At 45.6% G+C, this 24,386-nt stretch overlaps 2 protein-coding genes across 11 annotated transcripts in view; one reads left to right on the top strand and one right to left on the bottom strand.

Moving 5' to 3' along the window:
• The window catches only part of PI4K2A (phosphatidylinositol 4-kinase type 2 alpha), a 32,505-nt gene extending 25,637 nt beyond the window's left edge, over positions 1 to 6,868 (bottom strand). Inside the window, exon 1 of the mRNA XM_007080265.2 lies at positions 6,402 to 6,868. Within this exon, the coding sequence (XP_007080327.2) occupies positions 6,402 to 6,836 (435 nt within the window). The 5' untranslated portion in view covers positions 6,837 to 6,868. The remainder of the gene's footprint in view (positions 1 to 6,401) is intronic.
• Positions 6,776 to 23,455, top strand: MORN4 (MORN repeat containing 4). 10 transcript variants are annotated; one of them, XM_042960281.1, is made up of 8 exons: positions 6,776 to 7,113; positions 10,531 to 10,656; positions 11,401 to 11,486; positions 12,589 to 12,681; positions 15,596 to 15,962; positions 21,007 to 21,121; positions 21,718 to 21,827; positions 22,075 to 23,455. In XM_042960281.1, the coding sequence occupies exons 5-8, from the start codon at positions 15,782 to 15,784 to the stop codon at positions 22,221 to 22,223; spliced, it is 555 nt and encodes a 184-aa protein (XP_042816215.1). In that variant the 5' UTR covers positions 6,776 to 7,113; positions 10,531 to 10,656; positions 11,401 to 11,486; positions 12,589 to 12,681; positions 15,596 to 15,781; the 3' UTR covers positions 22,224 to 23,455. The 10 variants fall into 10 exon arrangements, with proteins under 10 accessions (XP_042816215.1, XP_042816217.1, XP_007080199.1 ...); XM_042960283.1 differs by lacking the exon at positions 10,531 to 10,656; XM_007080137.3 differs by lacking the exons at positions 6,776 to 7,113; positions 10,531 to 10,656; positions 11,401 to 11,486 and adding exons at positions 11,531 to 11,672; positions 19,425 to 19,522 and having other exon boundaries at positions 15,596 to 15,934.
• The last annotated feature ends 931 nt before the right edge of the window (positions 23,456 to 24,386 follow it).

The raw sequence follows: 24,386 nt of genomic DNA, 5'->3' as shown, positions 1-24,386 counted from the left end.
TTCCAACATAAAGAGAATCAGAAAGCATTTCAACAACTCTAAAAGCATTAGTTATCATCGTTATCTCGGAATCACACAGGTTTCATTAAATAAAGCTGTGTGGACTGGATAAAGGGGAATGGTGGGTGGGAAGGATGGAGGAACCAAAGGACATTAGGCAGAAAGGAAGACAAGTGCCTTTCAGGACTAAGTGTGGCCTCAGTTCAATTCAATTCTGTTAACATTTGCTCAGTACCTCATTTGTGTGAGCACTACAGGCTTGCCAAATGATACATAACAACATTGGGCCCAATTTCCAAAGCTAATGTGAACTTCACATTTTCAACTGTGTTCCTGAATACTCAAGGATACTCTCCTATTCACAGAAAACAAACTCTAGAACCATTCAAATTAGAAAGATACCCACCATTATTTGGTTGAGAAAGAAAATGACTACTGCCTAATTTTTCTGTCTTCTCTCTTCCCTACTATAACTTCAATTTCTTTATTACATTTAGTAGTAAGCTTTGGTTTGATGCTATTTTTATTTTATTTTATTTTATTTCATTTTATTTCATTGTAATTTTATCTTATCTTACTTTAGAAAGACAGAGAGAGAGAGAGAGAGAGAGCGAGCAGGAGAGGGGCAGAAGTGGGGGGAGAGAGAGAATCTTAAGCAGGATACACGCTCAGCACAGAGCCTGACACGGGGCTCGATTCCACAACCTTGGGATCATGACCTGAGCCAAAATCAAGAGTCGGGGATGCTCAACCAACTCAGCCACCCAGGAGCTCCTGATGCCAATATATATTTTTTTGATGTTTTATTTATTTTTGAGAGAGAGACAGACAGAGTACTAGCAGGGGAGGGGCAGAGAGAGAGAGAGAGAGGGAGACACAGAATCCGGAGCAGGCTCCAGGCTCTGAGCTGTCAGCACAGAGCCCGATGCGGGGCTCGAACTCACGAACTGAGATCATGACCTGAGCCAAAGTCAGATACTTAACTGACTGAGCCACCCAGGCACCCCGATGCCATTATTTTTAAAAAGGCTTTCCTTAACATCCCCTTACTAACCCTCTTTAATAAAGAGGGTGAGGTACAGGTAGTTTAAGCAATAGCAGTCAGTGAAGCTAGGGATAAAAACAGAACTGCACAGGAAGAGACCACTCACCGGCTGGTGTCAGAACCCACAACAAATACTAAGAGACCTGGAACTCACAGATTTCTCCTATCTGTCCAGCAGCCCTAAAAAGGAGGGTATTATACTGTGCTAACATTTAAGATAGTTTTGGGGCGCCTGGGTGGCTCAGTCAGTTGAGCATCTGACTTTGGCTCAGGTCATGATCTTATGGTTGATGAGTTCCAGCCCTGCGTCAAGCTCTGTGCTAACAGCTCAGAGCCTGGAGCCTGCTTCAGATTCTGTGTCTCCCTCTCTCTCTGCCCCTCCCCTGTTCATGTTGTCTCTGTCTCAAAAATAAATAAACATTAAAAAAAAAGAAAAGATAGTTTAAGCATATCACTCACTGTTGCACCGTGAAATATACAGACACAACTTTTAAAAGTTTTTGTTTAATTTGTTAAACATGAAGCTGATGGTTCTCAAACAATTTTGGTCTCAAGATCCCTCTAAACTCTTAAAAATTAGTAAAGACTCCCAAAACTTTTGGGGGTAATGTAAAATCTACATTTGCTGTATTAGAAATTAAAACTGAAATGTTATGACTGTTAATTCAACTTAATAATAAAAATAGACCTGTTACATGTTAACCTAAGTGATATGTTTTTATGAAAAATAACTATTTTCAGAAACAATTTTTAGTGAGAAGGCAGGCACTGTTTTACATTTTTGCAAATCTCTCTAGCGTCTGGCTTAATAAAAGGCCACTGTATTCTTACATCTTCCTTAATATTCAGTCTGTTTCAATATCACACATCATGTAGCCTCTGGAAATCTCCACTCACTTCTGTATACAGAAGTGAGAATGAAAATGGCAAATAGTCTTAAAATTGTATTAAAAATAATTTTGACCTGTGGACATCTAATAGGATTCCTATAGGTCCTTTGGCCCCACTCTGAGAACTGCTGCATTCTGTATTAGTAGTTGGATAGAAATAGCACTGCCTGACTTGCCTATTTAGGCAAAGAAGCCTTATTTACATGCTAACTCTCAGAAAAGAGAGGGATGGGCTACTCTAAATGTATGAGACCCTAAAAGAAGATGGGATCCAAATAGAAGGCAATAGAAGAGATTTAGCCTGTATTTATTTTCCTATCCACTGCCATTGACCCAACCTTCCTCATCCATTACAACTTGTGGTCTGGGACAGGTCCCTAGAACAGACAGTAATGATGCTTCAAAATCTCAGGGGCGCCTGGGTGGCTCAGTCAGTTGAGCATCTGACTTCAGCTCAGGTCATGATTTCCCGGTTCACGAGTTCTAGCCTCACGTCCGGCTCTGTGCTGACAGCTCACAGCCTGGAGCCTGCTTCGGATTCAGTGTCTCCCTCCCTCTCCACCCCTCCCCAACTCGTGCTCTGTCTGTCTCTCTCAAAAATAAACATTAAAAAAAAAATCTCAGGAACTACATCTAAAGATGACATACAAACTTGACTGCCTCTTAACATTTAGGTAAAAAACAATAATTATTCTGTTTGAGATCTTTATTCTTTATCAGGCTATCAGTGTTACTCTCAACCACGTGTAAGGACATCAGAATTTCTTGGGACGGCACAGGTAGTTGGAAGAAGCACATTCAATATTATAACATAATTTTATATTTGAAAAATGAAAAAAGAAAAACCTGTATCATTTTATGACAAACTCTTGGTCGATAAGTTTGTTTAAAAGATTGAATATTACTGATACAAGGCCTAGGTCCTAGCACATGTGATCAGTATCTGTAAAATTCTGAAGCAAATACAAATTAGCGTTAGCTAATAAATTACTATTCTCAGTGGTCATAAAATCTTCTCAAAATTATGCTACTTTTGCTTTATTCAATGCCATGTGTCCAACAAAGCCTAATCCAGGGGTCAGTGGGCATACAACTTAATAAAAACCAAAACACTCTGAACCCCTGCTAAGCAACAGGAACCACGCCAGGGGCTTTCATGTGGGATATCGCATTTAATCTTCTTAGTAAACTCGTGAATCACATGCTATTCTATGATTCTTGGAATATGAACATCTAATATTACTAGCCTCGCAAAATAAAAAAAGCTTTAAAAATATTTTCATAGGTGATTGAGCTTAAGACGAGAAGCACAATAATACAAGTGAGGAGGGTAATATGAGCGTTCTCTATCAGGCCTTCTGATCTAGCCTTTTCCATCTTACTGTTCTAGGTCCCCATTTGCTCGCCCTGAGGGAGAAACCATCCTAAATTGGGAAAGGGAATCAGGGTTATTATCTCCAAGAACCTTCTAGTCTCTCTAGCTCCAAAAGCAGCTCTGGCAGAAACAGCTGGTTTCCCCAAACTCTGTTCCCCCTTCTTCCTTGGACATAGGACTCCTGATTTTTAGTGGGGCAAAATAAAGACTATACTTCCCAGCCACTACTGCAATTAAGTTCTGGACAATGGGATGTAAAAAGAGTCTGGTGCAACTTCTATGAAACGTCTTGAAGGAAGAGGGCATACTCTCCCTCGTCCTTTCCTTCCAACTGGCTGAAAAACAGACCAGTTGTCTGCAGTCTGAGTAGCCATCTTAGATTATGTAGTGGAAGCCACATTCTAGGGATGGCCCATCAGCTGGATGGAAGGAGGCACATTGTTCATATTGCCATGCCAGCCCTAAGCAGCCTATAGACTCCTTCTATGAGAGTTAGGCGTACTTTTATTCAAGGCATTGTTGTTTTAAATTTTGTCACACATAGCCCAATTTAATCCTAGCCAATATGGTAAACAAAAAGAAACCAAAAATTCAGATGACTGACTTCGAGGCAGCACAGCATAGAGGTTAGGAGCATGAATTCTGGACTCAGTAGGCCTGAATCCTGCCTCCCACTCACTAGCTGTTAGGACCCGAAGAAAATTAGTTATACTGTGTGTCTCAGTGTCACCTGTCGGAATAATAATAATAGTACCTACCTTCAAAGGTGTTATAAGTACTAAGTGAATGATTATTTGTAAAGCATTTAAAATAGTATCTAGCATATAGTAAGTGCTACCTATGTATTTGTTCAATAAAATAAACTAATTTGGAACAGGGCCAAAGACCACACGAACAACTACAGTGAGTCTGTGGTCCCTAACCTGACCCGCCACAGCGTTGAGGAAGTGATCCTCTGCTCTGAACCATATTTTACTCAGTGGGACTAAGATGGTCATATTAATAAGTTTTGCCAGGGCATATGTGTTTTGACTTCCTCTCTACGAAAGGACAGTGGCCAGGAAATTTTAGACCTTGGGATCCTGCAAATCACCAAGAAACATACCCACAGTCTGTTATTCTCCGTGGCCCATGCACAGAGGTGGTAATACTTTACCTGCCAGGGAGAAGTGAAAGATCTTATTACTCCCATCTGTCAGAGCACCAGGTCACTTCTCAGCTGACCTGACACACTTCCAAAAAAACTGTAACAATGTCATGAAAGAAAAATAAAAACCTTCCTACTGCTCCTATACCTATCAAAGATACTCAGCTCCTCCTTACATCGGCCAACGAGCTAAAAAAAGAAAAGAAAAAGTAAAATAAACAAAAAATAAAAACCACTTATATAAAAGATGAAAGCATCTTGCTAGCATTTAGACCTCAGGAGACCCACTTTTTTTCTAGAAGTAATGGTTCCCCTTTGAGCTTTCAGTTTAACTCACTCCTCCCCTTACTTGAGGGACTTGCAAAGACTTACTATTCTCAAAGTTTTCCCCACCTTTTCCCCAGCTCAGTTTACGGTAACTGAGTTGATGGTATATTGCTTTCTGGTTCTTGATAATTCAGGGACAACATCTGGAAGAATGACCAGATCATTAAATGAACCTAACCAAGAGCTACAAGTCAGTCCATCCTGGCCACTCGGCACTCCTATCAGAACAGCACGCCAGCCATGTAAAGAGTTCACACAGGAGAGATGCAGGGAAAATCTGTGGGAGATTTGACAATCATCATTTTAATAAGTATAACAATAATACATTTTTCCAAGAAACCATTCTGATCTATCCAAGAACTCTGACAGGGAAAAGTTAACACTTTTTGACCCACTGATATTCCACTGATCCCTCTGGTCTTATATAAATGCCTTAAATTCTTCTGCAGCTATCAAAAGAATAAAGGTCAGGGGCGCCTGGGTGGCTCAGTCGATTAAGCAGCCAACTTCCGCTCAGGTCATGATCTCGCAGTTCGTGAGTTCGAGCCCCGCGTTGGGCTCTGTGCTGACTGCTCAGGGCCTGGAGCCTGTTTCCGATTCTGTGTCTCCCTCTCTCTGACCCTCCCCTGTTCATGCTCTGTCTCTCCCTGTCTCAAAAATAAATAAAACGTTAAAAAAAAAAATTAAAAAAAAAAAAGAATAAAGGTCACCGCTCAGCTGCCCTGGTCACCCCATGTCCCATCCCAACCCATCTCATCCCCATCCCCCTATTTATACACATGCAGGGGACAAAATAAAGGCCAGCAAACACTTTGCCTTAGCTAAAAAGCGAACTGCTGATAGTCCTAGGAGAGAAATGAAAGTAAAATGTAGCAGGTAGTCCTGTGTTTCTAAAACTCCACATTCTTTACTGAGAAGACATGAAAAAGAATTTGAACAATTTCCCAGAAGTGAGCAATAATCAAGGCAGATGAAACTGGTAAGTCCACCCACTTCATCACCGACGTTTGCCAGTAAGAGGCCTGGGGCAGTGGTAGACATCCCCACGACACAGAAGGCTGGAACCGAACCCTCAGAGGCCCTGATGGGTCACCCGTCCTTCTCAATAAACAGCGACAACGCTGGTTCGGTCCAAAAAAAGGAAATGGGCCCAAATCTCAAATCTGTAGTACAATGGACAACGCTGGTTCAGTCCAAAAAGAGAAAATAGACCAAAGCTCAAATCTGTAGGACAATGGCCGAATAGCAGTCTCTGTAGTTTAAAGCTAAGGAACCTACTAGAAAGCAGCATCTCCCCGCGCGTCTCTGTCGAGAAGCCGATTGTCCCACCACACCGCTGGGCCCCTCGCCTGTATCTGGTCAATTTCTCTTTTCATTCTCCGCTCACTCCTCCCCCACCAAATAGGTTCTGATTTATTTCTTCATTCCGCAGAGCTTCTCCATCTCCAGTCCTCAGGGGCATTCCAAAATCTTGCCAAGGGGCTCTGCACTGTGAAGTTTCTCCCTTTTGCAGCCTTTCAACCCCCCTTTTCCCCGTGGCTGTGCGAAGCTGCTAATTCCCCCGGACAGGCCCACCCTCCCCGAAGGCAGCGGCGGCAGCCCCCACCCCGCTCTCACCCCCTGAGGGTCCTTGACGAAGTAGCTTCCGCTGGAGCCCTGGTAGATGCGCTCGGGGAAGATGCAGCGTTCGATGGCCAGCTCCGCCTGCCGCACCACCGTCTCGAACTCGGGGTCCTCCGGAAACTCATTCCGCTCGCGGTGGGCCTGCGCGGCGTGCGCCGCCGCCGCCGCCTGAGCGGCCAGGGCTTGGGCCTGCGCCGCCACGGTTTGGGTCTGGCCCTGGGCCGCCGCGCCCCGAGCCCGATCCAGCAGTGGCTGCCGCTCCCGGTCGTGGCCTGGCGAGCCCGGCGGAGAGGGGGCCGGGCCGGCCGCCGCCGCCACTCGGACCGCGCCCCCCGGCACCTGCGGAAAGTGAGCGCCCGAGCCGGACGGGAAGGTGTAGTCTGGAGGTTGGGCCCGCTCGGGGGACACCAGTGGGCTCGTTTCGTCCATCCCTCAGGCCGCCGGCTCCGGGTCCCGGTGCGCTCCACACAGCTGAGCCCCGGGCAGGGACCAATCGGAGACACCCCCAACCCCCGCCTGACCAACCAGGTCGCGGCGCCTTGCCGGCCCCGCCCCTACCTAGCCTGTTTACTTGGCGACGCGTAGGCACGACCCCTCGCGCGCGAACGGTAGCCAATCAGAACCACTGTCTACGTAATCGCGCCCTCCGCATTTTTCGCCCGTCACCGTCGATGAAGACCGCGCATGCTCCAGGAGCCAGACCCAGGTCAGACACGCCCCTTGCTCTTACTAGCCCCGCCCCGCCCCTAGCTTCCTGTTGCTGACCTGTCTCTGGGAGCTTTCAATAAAGTAGCCTACCTAATCAGTCATTTGTTGAGTGCCTGCTATGAACCAACCAGCTGTGAAACTGGAGAGATCTAGTCTTTGTATCTGCATTCATTCAATCATGCACTCATTCATAAAATATTTATTGAGTACCTACTATGTTCTAAAGTGCTAGCGAGACAAAAATGAAGCAAAGAAAAATACCTAATCTGCCTAAATAAAAAGGTTTTTAAAAATCAGAGCCCTGGGGCGCCTGGGTGGCTCGGTCGGTTAAGCGTCCGACTTCGGCTCAGGTCATGATCTCACGGTCCGTGGGTTCGAGCCCCGCGTTGGGCTCTGTGCTGACAGCTCAGAGCCTGGAGCCTGTTTCAGATTCTGTGTCTCCCTCTCTCTGTGACCCTCCCCCGTTCATGCTCTGTCTCTCTCTGTCTCAAAAATAAATAAACGTTAAAAAAAAAAAAATCACAGCCCTAATGCAATTTACACAGTGTCTGGCCCGGATGCTTAATGCTTATTTGTTAATTGATGGAAGATATGGTCTTAGACTAAAAAGTTCCATGAGGCAAAAGTCCATGACTGTTTTATTCACCGCTGTAAAACCTCAGTGTCTAGACACAATAGGGACTCAGTATATTTTTAGTAGTGGAAAAGAGAAGGAAGATCAAGCTGAAGACACACAGCCCTCTGAGGCAGCAGAAAAGGAGCCAACAATGAAAACTGAAAACTCCATAATAGAAGTTCAACGATTTGGGGGTAGGCCTTCAGCAAAGGCCTTAAAGGGGGTGTGTGCTATGAAGGAATAATGTAATTATATTACTGGAGGAAAAGAGAAAAAAGAGAATGAGAGTCATTTGAGTTTGAACCCCATCTGAACACTTAAGAATGTGTTTTCTCATCTGTAAAATGGGAATTATCCCTTCCTCAATTAAATAAAAATTAAGAGAAGGTATGTAAAACACTTAGCATAGTGGTTAGTACACTCAACAAATGGTAGCTTTTTTATTGTTGATGCTGTTTTTGTTTTGTGCTTAAAATAACCAGCAGACTAGACTATGGGTTTTCACAAGAGATGACCAGCCAAATAGTAACCAATATTTCATAATCATTCTTTCTTGAATCAAATTATTGCCACAGCTAGTAAAAGTACTGAATCAAAACAACTTATTGTTTATTTTGTTTTTGTTTTTTGTTTTATTAAGTTTATTTATTTATTTTGAGGTGGGGAAGGGGCAGAGAGAGGAGTGAGAGAATCCCAAGCAGGCTCCACACTGCCAGCTCAGCCCCTGATGTGGGGCTCAAACCCACGAACCTTGAGATTGTGACCTGAGCCAAAACCAAGAGTCAAATGCTCAACCAAGTAAGCCACACAGCCACCCCGAAACAACTTATTATTTAATTACATGTATGACAATGTCTTAATGTTTTTTTGGCATGTAACCCATTTTAGGCAAAGGTCCATACAGTTTCCCCTTTCAGTTACAAGACATATATTTCCCTTCCCGATACAGATATCAAATGATTCAGTAGTACTTGCCCTTGTACTTGCCGAGGGATCATAGTCACAGAGATGATCTCTTGGTATTGATCTCATTTAGCCCCTAAGCTTCAAATTGTCAAGGAAAGCTGCAAGATTTAGAGTTCTCCTTTGAATTCTGGGTCTTCTCTATGGAAAACTCTCAGAATTTATTTCTGAATCTACCCCTTAGAACTTGATTTTCCTTTTACTGAAAAAAAAGGAGGGGGGATCAATACATTCCCTATTACCTATGAAGAGCTAGCACTCACCAAATGCTACGCACATGCCAGGCATTATTTTTTGTATATTCCATGGATGTAAATGGACTACAGGTAACTGGCATTACAGCTCCTATGATGTTAGAAACTGAATAATGTATGCAGCTGGTCGGTGGCAGAGCTGGATCCAAACCCAGGCACACCAACTCAATGCTTTTAACACTATATTGCTTCTTATTAAATATCTCTATGGGATGTGTCTCATATGAACCCCCTTTCTGTCCATTTTCATGGATGCCACATTACTTTTGAGATTCTCAAGATGTCTTAGCTATATTATTAAAATAGCTTATGAATTTGTTTCTCTGCTTCCAATCTCTCTGATTATCTCTGAGTATCACTACCAGATTAATTTTCTTAAAACACTGGTTTCCTTTGGGCTCCCGGGTGGCTCAGTTGGTTAAGCATCCAACTTCAGCCCAGGTCAGGGTCTCACGGTTTATGAGTTCAAGCCCTGCATAGGGCTCTCTGCTGTCAGCACAGAGCACACTTCGGATCCTCTGTCTCCCTCTCTTTCTGCCCCTCCCCCATTCTCTCTCTCTCAAAAATAAATAAACAGGAAAAATGAGGAGACTGAGCTAAAAGATTAAAAACAACAACAACACTGGTTTCCTTGTGTCACTGCTCTGATCAAGAAGCTACATTTTTTGGGGGGAAAAAAAGAAACTACATTTTTGGGACGTCTGGGTGGCTCGGTCAGTTGAGCATCGGATTCTTGATTTCTGCTCAGGCCATGATTCCAAGGTCATGGAATCAAGCCCCAAATCAAGCTCTGAGATGAGCTTGGAACCTGCTTAGGATTCTCTCTCTCTCTCTCTCTCTCTCTCTCTCTCTCCGTCTCTCTCTCTCTCCCTTTGCTCCTCTCCCCTGATCATGAGGTCTCTTGAAAAGAAAACATTTTCATTGCAGTAAAATATGCATAATATTTATCATTTTAACCATTTCACAAATGTACAGTTCGTTAACATTAAATACATTCACAATGTTGTGTAACCATCACCACTGCCTATACCCAAAACTTTTTCATCATCCCAACAAAAACTCCATATCCATTGAACAGTAACTCCCTCCTCCTCTAGTTCCTGGTAACCTCTATTCTACTTTGTGTATCTATGAATTTTCCTATTCAAAACACTACATTTTGCAAAACATATCTTCCCCCTAATTTTTCTCCATAGTTTAACCACAATCCATCCTTATTTCATCAAATTTTGATATATATACTTCAATGTAATAAGATCTATTTTCCTGACACTCCATTCTCTCAACAACTAATTATATCTATATTCATTACCACACAGTTTAGCATGTTTAACCATTGAATGTTAGAGCTGGTTGAATCTTATAGGTCTGCTAGTCCAATCTCATTTTACAGGCTGGAGAGCTTCATAACTTGTTTGAAGCCCCACACATTTGGTGGCAGGCATGGGATTTGAACACAGAATCCAAGTCTTTTAAAATAATGTAAAAATGGTGTTTATTGAGCACTTATACACTGTACTGTCATACAAGTCCTGGGGAGTCTTTATCATTATTATTATCATTTTCATTTTCTATTCCACAGATGAGGAAAACCCCAATTCAGAGAAGCAGTTTGCTTATTCTCTTCATGCGTTTGCCTTCTTTTAATAATTAAATATAATCTTGAATTTTACATGTACATGAATCTTTTCTTCTCCACATGGAGGCGGTAAGTTCCAGGAGGGCAACGATCTGTGTCTTTTCTAGCTGCATTCACTTTGTTCAGTAAATAAATACTGTATACGGATAAACGGATTGGTGTGCACGGTATTTGGAGGATTTGCTCCAATATTGACACTATACTTATTATTTTTTTTAATGTTTATTTATTTTTTGAGGGTGGGGGCACAGAGAGAGAGCCGGGGGGTGGGGGGAGAATTCCAAGCAGGATCCGTGCTCTCAGCGCAGAGTCACAGGAGGGACTCCATCTCATCGTCTGAGATCCTGACCTGAAGCCGAAATCAAGAGTCTGAGCTTAAGGACTGAGCCACCCAGACACCCCAACACTATATTTTAAATACAAAGGATCTGAGTAACGACAACACAAATCCTAACAACGAATGAATGCAGAAGTGTCCCGATATTACAATGCTGGCACAGGGTTGAAGCTCATTCAACTGCAGTTGCCTAGTCTAGCATGTTACCATTTACAAAACTGAACCTCAAAAGCCAGATTTGGGTTCTGCCCTTAAACTCCAGGGAGGGCCATTTACAACTCTGAAGGTCCGCACAGGATCGGAGCCCCTTGAGAGGGTGGTCACTGTTGCTTCTGACTCAGGTTTTGTTTTGTTTTGTTGTGTGTGTGACATTTCGGCTAGGCTGTCTCTGGGTAGGTAAGACCTGAGGTCTTCACCAGGGTGGCCAAGGTGGGATCATGGGTTCAGCCCCACCCCTCTCTCGGATGTTTGTCCAGAGATCCAGAGACACTTCGCCCCGCACAAAGATGGCGCAGAGTTCGAGCCGGACCAATGGAGAGTGGCGTTGCTCCCGGTTGCCTAGGTAACAGCCAATGGGCAGCGGGAACTGCGCCCAGTGCGGCCGCCGGGGATGGCGGCGTCAAGTGGGGCAGGCGCTGGTGGAGGTGGTGGAGAGGCAGGTGGCAGGGGCGATCCCGGCGGAGCGGCGGTCCCGGCAGCTGGATCCCCGCGTCGGGGCGTGACTGTCATCCCGAAAGGCGGAGCTCAGGTTGGCTGGCAGCGCAGGAGGGAGGGGGCCAGGAGAATGTGGTCGGTGAGGAAGGGACTGAGAAGACCATCCCGAGATAACCGGCTGGGGATCGTGACTCCACCCAGGACGCGCTGACCAGAGGGTGGGGTCCATAGGGTGCCAAACCCAGACCTCCAGTCTCTACCGCTGGGGCCGAGGTCCGAGAGAGCCCACGGTACCCGGCTTAGCGGGTGGGTGGGGGCTGCGTCCGGAGTGGGTGGCAGACCAGTGTGAGCAGAGACCTGGCCCAGGCGGGAGAGCAGAGCTCGGGTAGAGGGAAGGATCGGTGCTGGGATGCAAGAACGGGGTGGGAAATCGACTAGGAAGTGTTGTTAGTTGGGTCTAAGGCTTTGTTTGCCCTGGGTCCGCCTCTCACATTCTGGTGGAGAGACGTCCCACACAACGAGGCTTGGGGAATGAGATGCCTCAATTCATGGTGGCACCCCTGCTGGGTGGCACCTCCAAACTGCTTAGATATCCGCGGGCGTAACTCGGCTTTATTAAAACCCGGTCCAGGCATTTTCTTTTCCATAAAACAGAATAGTATCGTGGCCGTCCCTATCACCCCCAGGTTGTTTTGTTTTGTTTTGTTTCGTTTTTTACTATCTTCAGTTCTTCCCACTTTCTTCTCCAACTAATCGCCACACCGGTCTTCCGAAATAAGACCTTTATCTAGTAGCAACACATTTTTATTAATTTTTTTTTTTTTTTTTTTTTTTTTTTTACTTCTCGAGTTCAAGGGAGATTTATAGTAAAAAGACTTGCAGACTTATAAGAAAAAAACAGTTTTTTCAAGCTCATTTAAAACATTTAAAAAAGAATGTTTGACTTTTTGTTCTAGGTTTCTTACAAGCCTAAGTTTTGTTCATCAAGCTCTTCCTCTTCTTTTCTTTAGGATTCTGAAAGCCTAAGACTGCTTCCTTTATAATTAAGAAAACTTTGACAAGACGTTCATACTCTGGGGAGGCTTTGGAGGAACCATGTAAAGGTATATGTGGGAAAAGCTGGCTGCCTCAAAACAGTATTCTTAAACTGAAAATCTGTTCCTTTTTATGTTAGTTAGTTAGTTAGTTTTTAATCCTCTGAATTTGGACACAAGTTATTGTGAATGCATAAGTATTTTTTTAACAAGTTTGATTTCTAAAATCTGAAAAAAGACAAATGGAATACAAATAAAAGTTACATTCCTGTCTCCAAGTTCTATTTGGAAATGTCAGGGTCAAGAGAAAGTAAAGATAGCAGGGAGGTAGTCTGTTGTGCAGACCAATCGTGTATTCATTTCAGGGACAAAATAGTTCTTTTCTTTTAGATAAATGTTTGGATTGATCCTTTCCAACCCATCTATCAAAAGAGCAGAAAGGGTGGGTATCTGTTTAGAGGCATGAATCTTCTTGCTTTTGTGACTAGATTCCATATGCATAGCTGAAGCCTAAACTCCTAGGCCACCTGTTCTCTTTAAAAAGACTTTTTTATGGTAACTGACACAAATACTGGTTTACATGCTTATTAAAGTGTTGGGTTTTCAGTCTTCATTAGCACTGGCTATACTGTATTGAACTAGATTTGTCTCAATGACCATGATTTCTTTTTGGGTCGTTGGATGTGCAAAGTGACTATTACTTAGCATGGCTAGTTACAGAAGTTATAAATGATCCCGACACTGTCCCAGGTGGTGACAGTATCAATTATTTGGACTAGGTAGAAGTTTCTAGTCAAATGTGTTCAACCATGGCCTGAGGCCATAGAGTCTACATGTGTTTCCTTAATTAGCACTTCTGATTATGTTCTTGGGGATGGGCGTCATTTTGACCAGCTGTTGAAGGGAGTTTGCTCTGTCTCCCTAGGTAAAAAAAGGAATGGAAATGTATTTTTGAAAAACAAATGACAGATGATGGTGGCAGGGTTACGTGGAGAGATGATGTTCCACTTACTATATAGCCATATAATATATTACCCCAAATCTAGCTGCTTAAAACAACCATATGATGCTCACAGGTTCTGTGAGTCAGGAATTTGTACAGGGCATCACGGGGATGACCTCCTTCTGCTCCATGATGCCTTAGATGGGACGCTGACTTAATGGCCGGGAGCTAGAATCATCTGAAGGCTCCTTTGCTCACAGCTGGCGCCTGGGCTGGGCTGATTCAAAGTTGAGAACAGCCAACTAGAGCACCAACACGTGGCTCTTTGTGGCTTAGCTTCCTCACAGCACATTAGCCTCCAGGTAGTCAGACTTCTCATGTGGTGGCTCGGGTCTCTAAGCATAAGTGTCCCATTGAGCAAGAGGGTAGATGTATCACCTTTTCTTTCTTTCTTTCTTTCTTTCTTTCTTTCTTTCTTTCTTTCTTTCTTTCTTTCTTTCTTTCTTTCTTTTCTTAAGTTTTTTTTATTTTGAGAGAGAGAGTGAGCGTGCACAAATTGGGGGAGAGGGAGAGAGAGAATCCCAAGCAGGCTCCAAACTGTCTGTGCAGAGCCCGACTCAGGGCTTGATCCCACAAACCATGAGATCTTGACGTGAGCTACGAACAAGAGTCAGACGCTTAACCCATTGAGCCACCCAGGCGCCCGATGCATCACCTTTTCTGATCTGACCTTAGAACACACCATTGCTTCCATCGTGTTCTGTCAGTTGAAGCATTCATAAGCCTGCCCAGATTCAGAGAAGAAGAGTTACACTCCATCTTTTTTTTTTTTTTTCAACATTTTTTATTTATTTTTGGGACAGAGAGAGACAGAGCATGAACGGGGGAGGGGCAGAGAGAGAGGGAGACACAGAATCGGAAACAGGCTCCAGGCTCCGAGCCATCAGCCCAGAGCCTGACGCGGGGCTCGAACTCACGGACCGTGAGATCGTGACCTGGCTGAAGTCGGACGCTCAACCGACTGCGCCACCCAGGCGCCCCTACACTCCATCTTTATCATGGAACAGTGGCAAGGTCAAATTGTAGAACGTGTAATACAGGAGATATGATTGCAAACGTCTTTGGAAAATACAACCTGTCCCATTGGGTAGTGGATGATCTCTCAAGTTTCACTGGAAAATTTAGGATATATTCCCTAAGAGCTAACAGCATACCAAAAGAGTGGCAAAGTTTACAGTTTGGGTGGCCGGCTAATACTTTGTCCAAAGATACTCTTCAAACTGGAGAAACACTGTTCACTTTCTTTCAGGGACCTTCTACTGGTCCATCTGAAAGGAGTGGGATGCCACTATGTGGAAATTTCATGTAGCCTTGAGAAAAAGCAAACAGGGGTGCCTGGCTGGCTCGGTTGGTAGAGCATGCAACTCTTAATCTCAGGGTCTTGAGTTCAAGCCCCACGTTGGGCATGGAGCCTACTTAAAATTTAAAAAAAAAAAAAAAAATAGGGGCATCTGGATGGCTCAGTCAGTTAGGCATCTGACTTTGGCTCGGGTCATGATCTCCCAGTTCGTGGGTTTGAGCTCCGCACTGGGCTCTGTGCTGTCAGCGCAGAGCTGGCTTGGGATTCTCTCTCCCCATGAGCCATTGGGCAGTCAAACTGACTCCTCACATGACACCACAAGAACTCCTTCCAGACCTCTGAGTGAAGACAAGTTAACAGCTGCCAAACATCAAAAGGAAATGCCTTTATCTTATCATCTTACTGCCTGAATAATGATTTTGTGTTTTATGTTTTGGAACGGTGGTTTAGTTATAAGATTTATTATAAGATATGGCCCTTAAGATTCTGACTTGTTTTGAAGGAATGAAATATTTCAGCTTTGTGCCATAAGCTGCGTTTTCAGCGTGCTGACCTCACTAGTTCTGGGAAGAGCTGAAGACGGCCTGTAGTTATCAAAGCCTGTCTGGACTGGAAAGTTTTCCTCTGGCAGTTTCAGTGGGAAACTGCTTCTCTTCCTCTCATTAATGTTGTATTTGCAGCACAGTCATGCTGGCCTCTACCCCAGGCACACTGATGCCGGGCTGACAACAAGAGGCTTGTGGACCTGAAATTGGATGCTGACCTTGTGGAACGTTGATGGGACAGAGATGGCACACCAGGAACCAGCGTCATCTCTCAGAGAAGATAGCCCCAGAGGTTTTGAGGGGCTTTAACACACGAAGAAAATGGCCCCTGTCTCGGGATATCTTCTGCTGTGTGAGAGACCCTGGACATGGAGCTCCCAAGTCGCCGCAACAGCGAGAAAATCCCTGGGGACGCTGTGGAAGGGGCTCCCAGACATCACTGGAAGAGCTTCCGAAGCTGGCCTCATTAAGGAGGTAGAAACAAATGCGGCTCCATGTTTGGGTGAGAGCAAGGGATTCTCAAAACTCATCTGTCCTCATAGCTGGGAAGAAACGCGAGCTTTGAGACAGGGCCAGGGCCCAGAAGATGTCACTGAGCCCCACTCTGTTCAGGCCCAGCTGTTTGCACATCACACCATTTCTGGGCTTGCGGCATCTGTATCAAAAAGCACCATGACAGAGGCCAAAATTAAAATATCCCGTAGGGTGGTGATAAAGAATACACGAGTGGCAATTGTAGTTTACTTTTCCTCACCTTAGAGTTTTCACCTCATTAGTCAACATTGGCTGATTTTTTTTTTTCCAAAATGTTATTTGAATCACGTTGGTAGCATTTTTATACTGAGACTTTAAAGAAATTTCCATTACAGTCGATGTGAATGTGTGAGTTTAGGTGTCTGGTTTTTGGTTTGTTTTTTTATTTTTTATCTTCAAAAAAATTTCTTTAATGTTTATTTTTTGAGAGAGAGAGAAAGAGAGAGAGAGAGACAGAGACAGAGCATGAGCAGGGGAGGGGCAGAGAGAGAGAGGGAGACACAGAATCCGAAGCAGGCTCCAGACTCTGAGCTGTCAGCACAGAGCCCAATGCAAGGCTCAAAGTCACAAACCGCGAGATCATGACCTGAGCCAAAGTCAGACGCTTAACCAACTGAGCTACTCAGGTGCCCCTCCAAGTTGAACATTTAAAGCATTTTAGTATCAAACATGCCAGATCCCTCTTGTACTGTGGAACCTACTTTTGGCGACCCCATCTTGATGTTCCATAATGGAGACAGCAATACAACCCTTAATGTTGTGTGTGATTTGAGCTTTTCTGGGACTTGAAAGAAGCTAGCCATTGGCGCCAGGCCTGTAGGGATTTAAAATCTCACTCCTGTTTGGTCCTCCAGGTCTGGCCCCCATGTTGTGAAGAAGGGGTGCACTTGTCCTGTCGTAACTCAATCAGATGCTTGAGGGTCAGACTCTAGCTTCACTGTTAATAACAGGGGACCTTTCAATGATGATTTCTAGGTCAGGGAACTTTCGCACATAGGATAGCTGTTTATTGGAGTAGTAGTTCCCATGCTTTCAAATGTTTAACAGTCTAACGATGTGCTTGTTGAAACTGCAGATTCCCAGGCTCTAACTTACAAAATCTGATTCAGTAGATCTGATTGTGGGCCTAGGACTCTGCATTGTCACAGTCACTTGCAAAAATGTTTTATTGCTTAGATCTGGAACAGATGAGGTGAGTAAAAAGACCTAGGAAATTATAAAAGGACTAGGGATTGCATTTTTTAAAAATATGTCAGATGATTCTGTTTGTCTATGCATTTAATGATATTTTGGGTTATCTTAACCCCCTTCTTTTTTTTTTTAATTTTTAAATTTTGTTTAAATCCAAGTTAGTTAACACAGAGTGTAATAATGATTTCAGGAGTAGAATTTAGTGATTCATCACTTACATATAACACCTAGTGCTCATCCCAACAAGTGCTCTCTTTAATGCCCATCACCCATTTAGCCCATCCCCCACCTAGCACCCCTCCAGCAACCCTCGGTTTGTTCTCTGTGTTTAAGAGTCTCTTATGGTTTGCCTTAACCCCCTTCTTATTGGATATCTTTGAATCGAATACAAGCATTCTTTTACTACACCTGTGAAGCCATACCTAGCCAGCCTCACTGTCCTAGTTATTCCTTCCTTCTGCTCCCATTATGCTGTTATCCCCTTAGTTCAGGTCTTATGATCTTGTACCTGGGTGTATCAGTTAGCTTTTTCTGGGTAATAACACACCATGGCTTAAAATAACAACCATGTATTTAGTCCGTGATTCTGTGGGTCATTAATTTGGAGCTGGGCTCGAGAGCAGCTCCGCTGGTCATGCCCGAGCTCACCCTGCATCTGTGGTCAATTGGTACAACAGCTCCACGTGACCCCTTGTCACCGGCCGGCTGGCCCGGGCTTGTCCACATGGGGGCAGAACAGTTCCAAGTGCAGTGAGAAGGCAAGCCCAGTGTATAGGCGCTTTGCAGACCTCTGCTGTATCACGTTTGTCCGCGTTCACGAATATCACGAATGTCTGGCGTTCCATTAGCCAGAGCAAGTCATGGAACCCACCCAGACCCAGTGCGTGGAGGAACAAACTGCCTGTTAATGGAGGTGCTGCCATGTCACATCACAAGGGCATGAGCAGAGGGGGAGTAATTTTTGCTCATGTTCACAGTCTACTGAATTAGCACATCTCCCGCCTTGCAAGCTTTTCTGGCTGTAGGCTTTTGCTGCTCCAAAGCATCCTGCTTCCCGCTGCCACATTCGTTTTCCATGAGCACCGCTTTCATATTAACATCCCTGTTCACAAACCCCCAGAACCTTCCCCTTTCCCCTGTCTTATTAGCTGTAGACTCTTCTGCCTAGCTTTCAAAGGTCTCCTTAAGGTAGCCTGGCCCTGAAAGCAGAGCATGCAATACAAGAGAGAAAGAACCAGCAGCAGTCAGGGGAAGCCAGGGCACTCCTTCCAGCTTGGGCACAGACTGGCTTATAACTTCTCTGGGCTTCTGTTTCTCCATCTATAAAACGAGGGCGTTTGGATGAAATCTGAAAGGTTTTTTCAGATTTCGGCTGAGTACCTAAGACAAACTTGTTTCTTGTTACTCCTTAAATAAACCTTCAACTGCAGTAAAACCCACATTAATATTTTTCCACCGAACATACAGGCATCATTGCTCCTTGTGCGTTCATTGCCTTGCCCAGCTTTTCTCTATCTGCAGCTGCCCTTTGCCCTCTTCTCTGCTTGTTTGTGGTCCACGCTATCTTGTCTTTGTTCATCTCTGCCATCCAGTCTGATGCTTAATTACATGATCTCTCGTCTTGTTCAGTGGTTCAGTTATTAGCCTTAGCAACTAGATTGCAAACTCATTGAGGGAAGAGACTATATTTTATACATCAACTAAACACCTAGTACCTAGTAGGTATCAAGCCAATATTTGTAGATTAATCCTCAGTTTCTATCCCAGGTCATAGAAAATTGGAACTGGCTGATAACTTTTTTTTTTAATTTTTTTTTTTTTTTATGTTTATTCAGTTCCTGACAGAGAGAGCACGGGAGGGTCAGAGAGGGAGAGGGAGACACAGAATCCGAAGCAGGCTCCAGGCTCTGAGCTGTCAGCACAGAGCCCGACGTGAAGCTCGAACTCATGAACTGCGAGATCATGACCTGAGCCGAAGTCAGAGGCTTAACTGACTGAGCCACCCAGGTGCCCCCTGGCTGATAACTTTTAAGATCAGTAGGAGGATAAGACTGCTTGAACAGAGGGGATGGTTGCGGGTGGGGTTTGGAGAGGTGGGTATATTTGTTAAATGTATCTACAGTAATATCTATATACTTACCAGGCTGGTAAGTATATAGAATATATCTGTAAAATTGCTTTGCTGGCCTTTCCTCCAGCCATCCTGTGACTCCGATTCTCCTCTGCTTGTTCCTTGCAGTCTTCATACTTTTCTTCCATAAGCTGGCATCATGACCCTCACAAAAGGTTCCTTCACCTACTCTAGTGGGGAGGAATATCGCGGCGAGTGGAAGGAAGGTGAGAGGGCCCCTAGGGGTCAAGTGATGAATACTTCATATGACTAAAGGACAAACAAATAAAGCTATAGAAGCCAGCTGGATGAGTCTTCATGTCTAAGTCCAGGATTTAATCTGAAGAGCGCCTTTCCTTTATTTGATTTTAGGCTTAAGTAAAGGAATTATAAAATGCTGCTGTTTGCCCAGTCTCCAGCAACGAGTTAAATCTTTCCAGTTCTGAATATAAAATGTTTTAGTATCCTTTTACCCTTTAATGTTATTATGTGGGAATTGTTTTTATAAATGCTTATGTACCAGGCAGAGTACAATGAATTATTTTAAGTGCCCATAAATTAGAAAGTGCAGAATTGATTGTAATGACTTGGTTCTAGTGCATCTTAAAAAGTTAAGGAAGATCTAGAAATTAGCACAGACGCTTGAGAGCAAATGACATCCATTGCCTTGAATTTCCTGTGACCGCTCATTACATTCGGAAGTAACTATTCATAGGAATGGTGAAATTCTTCAGAGCCTGAGAAACACAGTCTGGCCACTTAAAAGCCTCGTGGGTCCAGTCCCATCAAGCCAGGAACCACCCCGAGGAGAGGAGCCTTCACTTCCCACAGTCAGTGAAGAGACATTCAGGCTGTTTCCAGACACGCACCCACGTCTTTTCACGCTAGATCCCTGCAGCTGATGAATCCTTGAGCCTTGAGAGGAGAAACTGTGCAACTGGGTGTGACCTTGTCTCAGGACACCCCCGTGCCTCTCCCCTGCCTCCCCAGCACCTGCTGTCCCCTCGGCTCCAGCCATTTAGAGCGGCCACCCTCTGTCCCCCAGAAGGGCTCCGTCGTACTCTGTTAGAGGACAGGATTACTCCTCCAGCATCTTGCTGTTTTCTGGTCAGGTCAGTGGGTAAGCACAGCCCTGCTGACCTGACCAAGCCCAAACCAGCGTCGCCAGTCTGGCTGGTAGGTTGGCCCCCTGGCTTCGAGGTGCAGAGGGGCACTTGTTTTCCTCAGAGGGCAGCATAAGTAGGTGTCGAGGGCTCTCCAGCCAGGATGCCTGCCGCATTTGCTCTCTTGCTCTGCTACTTAACTGCTCTGTGATCTCGAGTAAGCGATTTGGCTTCTCCCTAGCCTTGGTTTCTGCATCTGTGAAATGGGAACAATAATAGTACTGTGCCCACCTCCTAACGCCGTGAGGATTAGATAAGATGATAAGCACAAAGAGCTCAGAAGAGTGTGTGACACACAGTAGAGGGCCTCTTATCATTCATACCTACAGAGACCTGCTGCCAGTCTGATATTTGTGACAAGATGGGAAGGTCCAGGGAGCCAGATTTTCCTGCCTGACTCTGGGTAGTAGCTCTCTGCCCTGCCAGCGTCACTGCTTCTCTTCTTTCCTTTGTGGGTGGGGTGACAAAAGGCAAGAGATGTTAGGCAGCGAGGGGGGTCCCTGAAGCTGCCCCATCCCAACCTGACGACTGTCTTTCTCTTTGCTCAGGCCGCAGACATGGTTTTGGTCAACTGATGTTTGCAGATGGCGGCACCTACCTGGGTCATTTTGAGAATGGGCTCTTCAATGGCTTCGGGGTACTGACCTTCTCAGATGGCTCAAGGCGAGTACTGGGTCATTCCTTTCTCAGCTTTGATAGTGATAAATAGCTGGTCAGACCTGAGATGTCCCAGGTCCTCTGAAAACAGGCAAGGAGGAAGCAGTTCTTTTATTAGTTACTTTATAAATAGATCTAAAATTTGAAATGGCGCGTCGCTGAGCGACCTTCCACCCCACTGCCATTCTCTTCTGTTATCTCCTTGAAATTAGAGCCTCACATCACACTTGCTCTCTGGCCCGTCTCTGCCGGTTGGGAGTAGGGCGAGTGGGGGCAGGGTGGAGCTTGCTCCTTGGCATTAATAAGGAACACTTACTGGGCGCCTGGGTGGCTCAGCTGGTTGAGTGTCTGACTCTTGGTTTTGGCTCAGGTCATGATCTCATGGTTCATGAGATTGGGTCCCACAGCGGGCTCCACACTGACAGCATGGAGCCTGCTTGAGAATTGTCTTTCTCCCTCTCTCTGTCCCACCCTTGCTCATTCTCTCTCTCTCTCTCTCTCTCAAAATAAATAAATAAACAACACTTATTGGTAGCTGCTTCATGCAGTTAACCTGGACTGCCCACTGCCCCTCTAAAGGCTAACGTGTCATGTTTCTGCAGGTACGAGGGGGAGTTCGCCCAGGGCAAGTTTAACGGCGTTGGAGTCTTCATTCGACATGACAACATGACATTTGAAGGGGAATTTAAAAATGGCAGAGTGGATGGTTTTGGTAAGTCATAGCCCACCAGGACGGGTGACTGGGGGGAGCATCATACGGGCGAGGTACACCTTGTCAGCTGTAATGCTTTTATGGGTGTCCAGCGATCCAGAGTGACCGGGCCCTCACTCCTATTCATCGAGCCCGCGGACTGCGCTCCAGAGCAGACCTGTGAGTCCTCCTCACGGCTTGGCATCAGGCCGCTCCCTGAGTCACTAACGCCCTCGTCCATCCCGAATTTTCTCTGTCCCCCTCCAAGGCCTGCTGACTTTCCCCGATGGTTCGCATGGAATACCTCGCAACGAAGGCCTGTTTGAGAACAACAAGCTGCTGCGGCGTGAGAAGTGTTCCGCAGTCGTGCAGCGGGCCCAGAGCGCCTCCAAGTCCGCCAGAAATCTCACTGCCTGACGGGGCGTCGTGCGCCAGCTGACAAGTACTGGGTAAAGCAAAGGCCCCGTTACTCACTCAAGGTGAACAGATGTACTGGCTGTGAGAGGACATGAGGATGCCCGCAGAGAGCAGAAGCCTTGGGACGCCCCCACACCTGCCAGGCAGGGATTCCATCACAGGATTCTGAGGACTCGGGCCCCACTGCCCACAGCAGGGTGACCAGTTCTCTTTCCTTCTCTCACTTCTTGGTATTCTGTGTCCCTAACACCTTGGGTTGCCCAGTGTAGACCTGCCTCTCCTTGATTTCCTGCCAAGCGGGGCAGAGCCTCTTCGTTCCGCCTGTATTTGGGGCAGTTGATCCCAGCCCCAAATTAGGGCTAGTGCTTTGTGCCCCCCCCCCCCCCCCCGGAGAAACAGGGAGAGAGGCAGGGGTGGCTTAGGCAGTTCAGCAGTCCTGTGAAAGCCACAGCCAGAGCTTTTCTGCGTGTCCCCCCGCCGCCTCCCCATTTGCTGCTGGTCAACTTCATGGCTCCAGGCCTCCCCCTTTGTCTTACCAGACTGCTATTTGTGTCTGCTTATTCCCCCTGTGAAGGGTTTGGTAAGAGTGCTGTTTCCCTGTCCCTTGACTTTATAAGCTGTCTTCCTTACCTGAGTTCCAGCAGCTAATCTATGCCCTATTTGTGCCTCTCCTTTCTTAGACGGGACAGGATCCCTTTTGGGGATAGTCAAGACACTGATGTAAAGAGTCACTTTAGGACTTGTACTTGTTAGTTACTCCAGGGTGAAGGGCAGACATCCCTGGCCCATTTCAGGCCCTATCACGGAGTAATTGAATCCTTAGGGATGGCTTGGGCTGACACAGCCCCTTCCCAGTGGACTAGGAGGTCAGACCCACCTCAACCCCTTGGGGTTTGGGTAGAATTGGACCCATTCTAGGACTGCAGTGAACCAAAAGAGAATTTGGCTCCCTGCATTTGGTCCACTGTTTACTCTTCCACCATGAGCTTGGCCATCAGGCCTGGGAGGTCAGATCTTGACCGATAGGATCCCTGTGTAGTTCATCATGGAGGCCCCCCAATTATCCTGTGACCCAGACACGCCCAGCCCACTCCCAGCCCCTTATCCTCACACTGAATGTCTCCTCAACAGCAGACTGTGGTGGAAATTATAGCCGTGTGCCTCCGTGTATTCTCTGAGTTGTACTGTAGAAACGAGTGTTTATGAGGAATAAACAAATCACCAGAACTGCCTATACTTCATCACTTTACTCTTGCTCTGCATCCTCATGAATCAACCCATTTGCTGTTTCTAAAAATTAATCACAGATGGGGGCTTAGTACCGATATTGCACGCTTTACTACATAGTACCTAATTCTCAAGACCTCTACAGGGTAGGGGCATTTTTTTTTTTAATCAGACAGACTCAGGTTGCCCAAACTAGGAAGTGGCAGCACTGAGTGGGATTTGTCTCTCAGTCTTTCTGATTTCCAAATCACTTTCTACTGTATCTCTTGCCCGGAGCATCAAGAGTACCCACGTCCTGAGACCAGTTATTGTCACACCTGCTGGGTTACCTCGGGCAGGTCAACTCCTGCTGGGGTTTCCCTTTCCTGCAACAAGTAGAGTAATCCTTCCCCAGCTGAGCTAATGTGCAACATTCACCTGCCATGCTAACCCCTTTTACACACACGATCTTACATAGCCCGGAGAGAAAGGGACTGTTACTATCCCCAAATCACAGATCAGATTGGGCAGCAAAGTAGCTGTCCAAGGTCCCCAGACCGTAAGTGGCAGGTCTAAGAACTTAAATGCAGGCCTGCTTAATTTAAGCCCAGAGGTTGAGTGCTTTACCAGTGTACTAGCCAGCCTCCCGAGCCCTAATTTTTTGCCCCATTCCTTAAGCTAGATTCTCCGCTGAGCCCAGATCTGCCAGACTTTGCCTGTGAGAAGAACCCAAGTGCTAAGCCCCAAGCCTCAGTACCATCCAGATGGCGGATTTCAGTTGAAGATTCACACCTTCCCTCTAGCCTCTGTCCTAAACAAGAATCTGTTTACCTTTCTTTTCAGCCAGAGTAATTTTTAAAAAATTCATCCCTGGTTTACTGCCACTAGTCAAGTATCACTAAAAGTTAAACATTTTTGGAGAAAGCAACCTTTCTGATTAATGGGCTACATGTTTCT

Source organism: Panthera tigris, chromosome D2, assembly GCF_018350195.1.
Source record: "Panthera tigris isolate Pti1 chromosome D2, P.tigris_Pti1_mat1.1, whole genome shotgun sequence".
Taxonomy (NCBI): Eukaryota; Metazoa; Chordata; class Mammalia; order Carnivora; family Felidae; genus Panthera; species Panthera tigris.
The sequence above is the reverse complement of the archived record's forward strand: the minus strand, read 5'-3'. Positions and strand labels throughout refer to the sequence as shown.